The sequence below is a fragment of the Gavialis gangeticus genome, unplaced genomic scaffold (assembly GCF_001723915.1).
Source record: "Gavialis gangeticus isolate Ggan-Ray unplaced genomic scaffold, GavGan_comp1, whole genome shotgun sequence".
Taxonomy (NCBI): Eukaryota; Metazoa; Chordata; order Crocodylia; family Gavialidae; genus Gavialis; species Gavialis gangeticus.
The window spans coordinates 56,859,304-56,869,255 of record NW_017729025.1 but is presented as its reverse complement, the minus strand read 5'-3'; the positions used below and the strand labels follow the sequence as shown (position 1 = coordinate 56,869,255).

The window sequence follows — 9,952 nt, the reverse complement described above, 5'->3', positions numbered from 1 at the left end:
TATCTGGGTCAGGATGTCTCATGAAATTGAACTGAATTGTAGCTGGTGTGAGCACACACACACACACACACACACACACACTCTCTCTCTCTCTCTCTGCCCCTCCCAGTCCTCGCCATGGGGTACCGGCACAGCCCCGTGTTCACCCGGTCTGGCAATGCAGCCAGGAGCCACAGGGCACTGGAGCAGTGGCAGGAAGTAGGGAAATGGCTGGAGGTGGGGCGGGGCTGGGCTGCTTGGTCCTGCTGCAGGCTCCCCCTGGGCCTTCCTGCCCCTGGCATCTGTCATCTTTGACAGGCAGCCACAAGCAAATAATTATTAATTTTCTACATTTTTTAGGGGCCCCACAGGCCAAATAGAATGGCCTAGTGGGCCGGATCTGGCCCATGGGCCATATTTTGTCCACCTCTGCTCTAGGAGCACTGCAGCCAATAAATGTCCCATTTCTGATGCTTCAGAGAGAGGGAAAAAAACCCTCAGAAGTTAGTAATGAATGAATGGGGGGAAATAATTTCTTCCCAGCCCCTAGAGACAACCATCAGAAGCCCCGGAGCATAGGATTAATCAATATACAACAAGTATTATATTAATATGTAAAACTCAAGAGGAAAGATGCTGAGCAAGGGGAAAAATCCCAATCCAGAAATAGCCATCATGGCCACCCATTCATGCCTCATTTGCATTTTCAAATTGTAGAATACAGCATATCCCTAAAAACACAAACTAACCTCAGGAATCTCAGGATATTGCAAGGTTATCATGCCAATGCAAAAACTACACCAGTTGCTCAGTCTTTCTTTATTGCTAGGAAACCAATTCAACCTGGGACCACTTTCTTGAGTTTCAGTCTCTGTCACCAGGTCCTGTCCTGTCTATCACTGAAGTTAGAGCCCTACACTGTTAGCCAACTTCCTTACAGGTGAGCAGCCCACACAGTGATCCAGTCTCTTTTCAACCCCCTTTGGCTTTCTAGCAAGCTGAATAGCTGAAGCCTTGCATCACAAGCTTTAATTACTGATTCTGAGATCATTCTTATCCAGTCAGAATATCCCTTACATGAAGTTAACAAACTCTGTTGTGAAACAATTTAGGTTCTATGCCACCACTATCATTTCAGACGTCCACTTCAGAACTTTACTCTCCTGATGGTTAGAAACCTTTTTCTAATTTCCAGTTTAAGTGTATTCACTACCAGTTTGTTCATTTGATCTTGTATCAATACAACATGTTTATAAAGAGTACTAATATCTCCTCTATATAGCTTCCATTTTGATACACTTGTTTAACCTCTTCATATGAGCCTCTATACTAATATAATTGTATAGAACAAAAAAAAGATAATATGGTTATGTTGTTTTATTGCAAAGTACTTTAGAATATTTATGCAAATAATAAAAAGTAAATGTTGTTCTTCTAGGAGACTGATTTCCTTTGTCTTGATGGAGATGAATACAGTTTTGAAAACAAAGATAGTTTATTACATGAGCATGATGAAGACAATGAATATCCATTACCTTATACAAAGCAAAAGGAACTAGAATCAAAGGAGTTGAAAGATGAACTCCAAAAGCATGCATCCTTCCAGTGGGATCATGAAGTTGAGTTAGATCCTGCAAATGATGAAGCAGATATACCATCCAGAGATCATCACATGCAGGAGGAGACTACAAGCAATGAGATGTCCAGAAAGGACAGGAGTGGGAATGGTGATGCTGTCCATCCAGAAGCTCAAAGCCCATCAGCTCCAACACAAGCTACCTGGACTGTCTCTAGTGTTGCAAGATGGCTTAACCTAGGAAGTAAACATGATGAAGAAACTACTGAAAGAGTTAGTAAGTCTGTAGAAGAAAATACATTCAGAAGCAGAAAAATAGCAGTAGCTGGTGAAAGTGACTTAAAAAAGCTAAATGAGGAAAATGAACCAAAGCCCATGGTTTCTGGCTGGTTTCAAAGTGGATTGACAGACTTTCTGTATTTTAGTAGAGAGAGGATAGGCCATGATTTGCCCTCTGATGAAAATGATCCACAAGCTCATCACAGCTCTAGAATGGGTGGACATTCTGATCATGAACTTAGAGCTGCAGCTACAGAAACATCAATGGATGAAGAACAGCAACAGCGTGACAAGGAGGATTCTGACTCAAGCTGGTTTAATTTGGAGTTACCTGATGTTTTAACTTTTGGGCATGCTAAGAAAGATGAAACTATAATAAATGAGGAGCAAAGCAGTGAAGCAGAGGATACAACAGATAAGACTGAAAAAATGCAGACCTCCAACCAACAAGAAACTGAATTTCACGAGGATGGAGAATTAAAAAAACAACCAGAAGATGAAACAACAGATGAAAAACAAACTGACAAGAAAAATGTTGTACAAGAAATAGTAGATTCAGACAGTAAAACACCAAGTTCTGGGGAGCTACCAACAAACAGAGATACTCTTCTTGACTTCAAGAGCACTTCAGATTTAAAGGAGACATCTTTTGCTGCAGAAGTAGCTGAGAGAAACAAACTAATTGAACCTTACAGCTCAGAACAAGGTTCAGTATCAGAAAGCCAAGTTTTGAAAAATACTGAAGTTAAGAAGAGAACTCAGGAGTCAGAAAACAAAAATGGCCAGTCAGGTTGGTATAAAAATATCTATAGTAACTTTATTAATTTAAATAAGGATTTTTCAGATAATCAGGATCATGAATCTGTGGTTGTTCAGAGCGCACAGCAATCAGTTCCATCCTGGATTTCATCTTTCCCTAGCTCACTTCAGAGCTTAGATCCCATGGCTACTAAAAATTCAGAAAGAAAAAAGGATGAAAGGTATAAAGGACTGAAACCTCTACTCTCTTTTAGTTATTTTACAAACAAACTGAACTTTCAGAGTTCAGCAACTGAAGTAGAGGAATATGTGCAACCTGCACAAGAGGATTTAAGTTTTAGTGAAGAACACCCCCAAACTAAAAACAGTGACAAAATTTTACAAGTAAAGAGACTGCAGAGAAGTTACAAGCAGATCAGAAGGTTAGTGAAAGAGTGCAAGAGAAAAGAGATGTAGACATGTCCCAGGAAAGTGTGTGGTTGTTTCCATTATCAGTGCAAGGCAGTGGAAAAATAATACATTATGCCGAATTGGAAAAAGATTATGATACTTCAGCCCTTTTATCTGTAGAATCCCAATTAGAGCCTCTGGTCTCCCAAGTGCCATTCATACACCATTTTAAACATTTAAAATCTGAGAGAGATGTTTCTACAATCAGTGTAAAAGAGGAATGTTCTAATATAAAAAGTAATTATGATGTCCCTGTCTCAGAGGATCAGCAACATGTATCTTCAGAATTAAATAGAAAAAATACAATAGATTCACTTCTGCGTGAATGTAGTAGTGAAGATTTTTATTCTAGTGAACTGTATGTTGTATCAAAAGAAGAATCAACTGAAAGAAAAGAAGCCAAAACATATAAAAAGGAAGAAATGCACACTTTAAATGTTCAAGAACCTGAAATTCACACAGAGAGGAAACCAAAAAGGGAAATACCTGAAACAGCACAAAAGGAAGGACAGAATGACATAAAAACAGAAGATTCAGAAGATGAAATGCCACATTGCAGGGAACTGCAGGTACATGTAGATGATTCTCAGAACTTCAAGATCCCAAGTAAAGATGAATTACCTCTTACTCTGGCGATATCAGACAAAGCCAAACTAACTGAAGTTTACAATACAGAACAAAATCCAGCTGTGGAAAGCTAAGTCATAGGAAACACTGAAGTCAAAGAAAAAACACAGGCATCAGAGAACAAGAAAGACCAGCTAGGTTAATTTGACAGTATCCCTAATGTCATCACAGATTTTAATTTGAAAATGTTGAATGATCAAGAGGAGCAGGAACCTACAATTTCTGAAGAGGCACAGGAATTGGTAGGAGCCCACCTTTTCTTTTCTTCCAGCTCACTTCATGACACAGACCAATCTGACATCAGAATTTCAGAGGAAGAAAAGCCTGAACATTTTGAAGAACCTCAGTCTCTCTTTTCTGTTAGTCATTATAAAAACATACTAAGTTCTCAGAGTTTCACAAGCAAAGATAAGCATTTTCTGCAAAGGCTGCCAGAGGAACTGTACTTCAATGGTAAAAATAGCCAGTCTAGAAAAGATGATGAAATATCACTAGAGAATAAAGAATCTGAAGAGGAAACCCAATCAAATCAGAAGGTTAATGATCAAGTACCATAGAAGAGTAATGTAGATAATTCCAAAGAAAGGATTATTCTACTGCTTCAGTTGGCAGTTAAGGAAGATGGACAAAATAGTGAAAGCACAATGAAAGAAAACAAATTAGTAAAAGATTGTTTGGTTCTTTCATCTGCAGAATCCAGGTCAGAACGCAATGTAGACATTTTTTTTACATATCCAAAGTGTGAACAACACAGTACTATGGGGAGTGAAAGTGAACTGTTCTCTATTATAAAAGATAACACTGACATTTCTGTTTCAGAAGACCAGCACCAAGTATCATTAGGGTCAAAGATAAATATAGGAGATGCACCAAAGCAACATGGATCCTTTATGGAAAAGTCTTCTAAAGAAGAAAATAGTAAAAAGAAAGAAAAGCAGGATTATTTAAGTGAAAATATTTTGGAGGCTAATTGCCACGAACTTGGTAGCAATCGTGTTGCTGATACAACAAGCATAAAAACAATTAAAACTTCTGGTCAGTCATCTTTAAAATTTAATGAACTGATATTAAAAAAATAATTTAAAACATAAAGTACAGGAGCACTATGTTGTAGACTCCGAAGAAGGAGAACATGCTGATGTGAAATATAATGAAAATCCGGAAAAGGGCTTGTATAATGTTTCACAAGATTTGGTAAAAAATATTTTTTTCCAGAGACTCAAATGATGACAGTATCATGTTAAAGGAAACTGTAGTGAATAGGGAAGATGTAAATTGGTTCTCTCAAGACAGAGTAAAACAGACAAAGACTTTTGCAGAACGCACTGCAGACTCCAGTGAAGATAAATTAGAACCCACTGAGCAAATATTAGAAAACAATAAGCCAAATAAACAAAAAAGTGAGAAAATAGGACAGTAAGGGTCTGCAAACTTCTGTGCTGTTTCCACAGGAGAAAATAGATGAAGAAACCAATGAAAGAAATGGCATCTCAAATCCAGGGAATAATATTCTGATAATCCTAGAATTACTGAAGACTCATTATCAGAAAATATTCTTCGCGATCAGGTCCTGCATGAGCAAATTATAGCACTCAATCTTAGTTTTTCTGAAGAGGGACTAAAATCAAGTCATAAGAAAGATCCAGTAGAAATAGCGCTGGCAGACCCATCTTTCCAACATGAGCTTCTGATGTCAAAGTGTGAGTCTGAGGAAAATACTAATTCAGATCCTAAAAAGAAATGTAAAAATCAACTGCTGCATAATAAAAGACAAAATTCCATTGTATCGTCAAATGTAGAAGTGTCCACATTCACCAGTCCAAATCATAACAAAGATACAGAAAACATAAATACAGAAAATGAATCTGAAGACCAGAAAATACCATCAGATTCGCATTCAGATGACAATGTAGCATCAAAATTTTTTGATATATCAGAATTGAAAATCTCTGAACAAAATGTAGTAACAACAGAAACATCACAATCCTATATACTGTCTCATATGGAACAAAAACATATATTCCAGGAACACTATAGTATAGTTGAAGAGTCTGAAAGCAGCAGCCCAGCATTACATTTAGAATCTTTTAAGTCTTTCAAATGCAAAGCCAGACAGCATTTAAAAACCATGATGACTCTGATTCTAACAAGCCTTTTTCACCTACTTCCCCTTACTATGATTCAGCTCACAAACCCATAGAACATGCACCTTTGCAAAGTGAGCAGAGCTTGGATACACTCCATTTAAATATAGCTCTGAATAATAAAACTTATGTTGAAAAGGAAGATGCTATTCCAACTAAAACCATAAGTCATATAGAAAAATTAGCTGCTTCTGAAAAACCAAGCAATTACAAGGAAAACTACAAAAAAGATACTGAAAGTCAGGCAAACACAGAGTCCATAAATATAGATAATAAAAATGGTGCCCAGACAGAGGAGGTAGTAGATAGTATACTTACTAGAACATCGTGGTTTCTTGGGAGTTTATTTGGTAAAACTAATAATCACAACTCTAGAAGAAATACCAAACAAAATTTTGTCCAAGACTCAAATGAAAATGGGGAAGATATTAGAATAAATAAAAAACAAATTAAAAAACGTGCTAAGGAATGAGGATGAGTTGAGAGAAAATTAATCAGAACAAGACAGAGACAGCATTCAAAAGCTGAACAGCAGAGATCCTCTTACAATGCTGAAAGATAGAGCTGAGAAAGAACTACTTGGCACCGAGGAAAAGAATATTGCAGCAGACTTGAGAAACAATGAAAAAGAAACTGACAACACCATAACCTGGGAGAGAGAATCAGTGTCCCAGGAAATAAAAAAGGATGACCAAATATTAACTGATAGTGACTCAGATGTATCCAACCCATTCACTGCATACCAACAATTTTATTTAAAGTTGTTTCTGGAAAGGAAGAAACCTTCAGAGAGTCTGTGTGAAAGTGAGATATTGATCCTGCTGGAGCAACAGTTTGAAAAGACTCATCATGGAATCTCAACTTACACATGTGTAGATAATTTCAGGGAGAGAAAACCACTGACTCTGTCTGTTGAAGATGAACCTCACTTGGACACTGTGGGTGATAAATGTCTGAAGGAGAAAGTGAACATTCTTCTAGAGCTACAAGAACTTTGGTCAGCTGTGAGAGTAAAGTGTAGTCTCCAAAATGCACAACAAGGTACTGGACTGCTGTGTTACTAACTAAAGATAGTAAAGCAGGAACAAAATGTGCTCTCTGAGAGGAAAATAACGTATGGCACACTTCATAGTATTTATTTTCAGTGTTTTAAAAATCGAGGCTAATAGCTGTTAATAGGTTTATGGGAGTCTTTCTTTTGACTTCAGTGGCCTTAAAATCAGGCCACATATTTCTATATTTTTTAGGAATACATGGCTCCCTTATCCCACACTGTTACAAATGGAATACTTGTAAAAATAGTAAACCATGTAGGTAGCTACTTGAGAAAATTCATAGTTATTCCAAAGATAGTCCATCTTGTTTAGGTTCTGTGGGCCTAAAATGAAGCTCATTGAAGTGTATGTGAGTCTTTCTTTTGACTTCAGTGGGCTTAAAATCAGGCCACATATTTATATACTTCATACCTGATCCTAGTCACCTTACTCATTATTCCAGAAAGGTGTTTAGTTCAAATATTAGATCAAATAGTCTAAAGCCTCTAATATCATGGCCAAATTTTAACACTCGCAGTGTAACACACTCAAAGGTATATACAAGCTGAGTAATTAGAAATATATAATAGATACCCAAATCTAAATTACATGTGCCCAAACCTGAGTTTAAAATGGAAATGTGTGCTTTAGAAGCCAAACTGAGACTTTGAAAATATGGTCTATTTCTTTACTACTTTTTTAACTCCTTTCTGAGGCAAGAATTTAGACTAGTATATCTGGATTAGCTGCAGTTTTCTATAATCTACTCATTTCTGCCTGGAATAAACTCATATTTCTGCCTGGTCACTTTTCGTAATATCTTGTCATACAGTGATATCAGAAGAGTACCTAATGACTCAGGATTCTGTATATTAATTATGCTGATTTTGCCCTGCAGAGCATGGTGTCTAAAACTTTTTAAACAATTGGAACTGTTTCAGTGTCTTGCCCCTTTCTTGGCAAGTTGCAAGTGAAAAAGTCTAGAGTTTGTCTTTGAAAATGAGGAGAAAATCAGAAATCAAAATAGTGATGTACTGTGAAACAATCCTATAAAAAATTACAGAAGAAATCATTGATGAAAACGCTGAAAATGAATATTAATTTTTTGCAGATATATCCAATAAAATAAAATTACTAGAAGAAAGAAAAGAGAAACATCGCATAAATACACCTTTGAATAATGAAAATAATAATGCCCAAAGTTCAGAAGGTATAATAATTCCATTAATAAAAAACAAGGAGAAAATCCATGATTCAGCAATAAATATTCAGTTAGGTGCCAAAAAGCTGTTCACAGAGATGTCTTTCCTGATTCAAAATTACATTCCCAGTGATGGTAAGTGTGAAGTTACTTAATTTAAGCAAGATTGCAAATTTAAAAACAAGTAGATGAAAGTGTTAACAAGACTAATTTGTAACATAAAACATCTTCTTCCTTTATCAATGAAACAGAAGAAGGCTGGATATATCAGATACTCCTGCGTTTGAATGATCTTGACATTGGCGACTTTATAAAATCTGTATTTTCAGTAATGGCAACTGTAAGCAGAAAGGTAAGAGTTATTTGTTATTTGTTTTCTTTACTTTTTAAAAGGGAAATTAGACCAGATTCCATTTCATATTATATTCTGTACTGGAACTGGTGCTGGATCTGATAGCAAAATTTGGCAGAGATCTTTAATATGGCCTTTCCTTAATGTTGAAGAAACAGTTGAGTAGACCAAAATTTTTAAACTTGACCACTGGGATACTTGATGCCTGACCACTCAGGAGATATGGCAGGTATACAGCAAGAGAGCTGCTATTTCCTTTTGACCTTTTTCACTTCTGCTGCTACTATGGGATCCACTACAGGGCATTGTATGTTCAAATGTATGCTTAAATATATGCATCTGAAGATAACACAACAATTATTCAAAGTGGTAAAGGCCAAGGCAGACTGCAGGGAACTACAGAAGGATCTGGCACTATTGAGAGAATGGACAACTAAATGGCAGATATAATTCAATGTCAATAAGTTGTAAAGTGATGTATGTAGGCAAAAATAACCCAAACTGTACCTACACTGGGATGGACTCTACATTAACTGTTACCACATAGAAAAGAGATATGGGAGTCATTGTGGACTGTTTGCTAGAAACATTGGCTTAGTGCTCAGCAGGCATCAAAAAGACAAATAAAAGTTTAGGAATTATTGAGAAGGGAATTGTAAAAAAAGCAACACCCTCCCCCCCGAAAGTATCATTATGTCCCTTTATAAATCCATGGTGCATCTACACCTTGAATACTGTGCCCTTGTTTGATCACTACACCTCAAAAGGAAGAACCTGAGAAAGTACAGAGGAGGACAGTGAGGATGATTAGTGGTTTGGAGGGGATTCCATATGAGGAGAGACTAAAGAGGCTAAGCCTATTCAGTTTAGAAAAGAGACACTTGAGGGGGGCATGGCAAGAGTTCACAAAATACTAAATGGTGAATAGAAAGTAAATAGGAATTTATTATTTGCCATCTCTCACAATGCAAGAATGCAGTCAGGAAGGCCAAGGCAGAGGGGGAACTGGGACTAGCTTCCTGGATTAAGGACAATAAGTCCTTCTTTAAATACATAGGGGGTAAAAAGAAGGTTCTGGGTAATGTGGGGCCCCTGCAGGACACATTAGGAAATGTGGTCGTCACACCAGACAACAAAGCCAACCTATTTAACGATTTCTTTGCCTCCATTTTCCTGAGCAGGGACCGGAACAGTCACCCCCCTTCCAGGCCCCCCTCAGGCCCCAGGGGAGGCACACCTAGGCCAAGGGTTAGTGAGGAACTAGTTAGGGAACTTCTGGAGGGACTGGATATACTCAAGTCAGCCGGTCCAGACAATCTCCACCCTAGAGTACTAAGGGAATTAGCTGAGGTCATTGCGGGACCCCTGGCATGGCTGTACCAGCACTTGTGGTGCTCTGGTGTGGTGCCAGAGGACTGGAAGAGGGCCAGCGTGGTTCCCACCTTCAAAAAGGGGAAGAAGGAGGACCCGGGAAACTATAGGCCAGTTAGTTTTACCTCGATCCTGGGCAAGCTTTTTGAGAAATTTATTCTGGCACATATCCACGAGGGG

At 37.7% G+C, this 9,952-nt stretch overlaps 1 protein-coding gene across 3 annotated transcripts in view; it reads left to right on the top strand.

Annotated features, from left to right (window-relative positions):
* LOC109298642 (cTAGE family member 5-like) overlaps positions 1 to 9,952 on the top strand; it is a 103,854-nt gene that overhangs the window by 16,863 nt on the left and 77,039 nt on the right. For 2 of the 3 annotated variants that reach the window (XM_019518850.1, XM_019518851.1), the window contains 3 exons: positions 1,418 to 2,624; positions 7,960 to 8,184; positions 8,301 to 8,401. In XM_019518850.1, the coding sequence (XP_019374395.1) occupies positions 1,418 to 2,624; positions 7,960 to 8,184; positions 8,301 to 8,401 (1,533 nt within the window). Of the gene's footprint in view, positions 1 to 1,417; positions 2,625 to 6,280; positions 6,856 to 7,959; positions 8,185 to 8,300; positions 8,402 to 9,952 lie in introns of those variants that run through there. The other variant, XM_019518852.1, reaches the window with a different exon arrangement.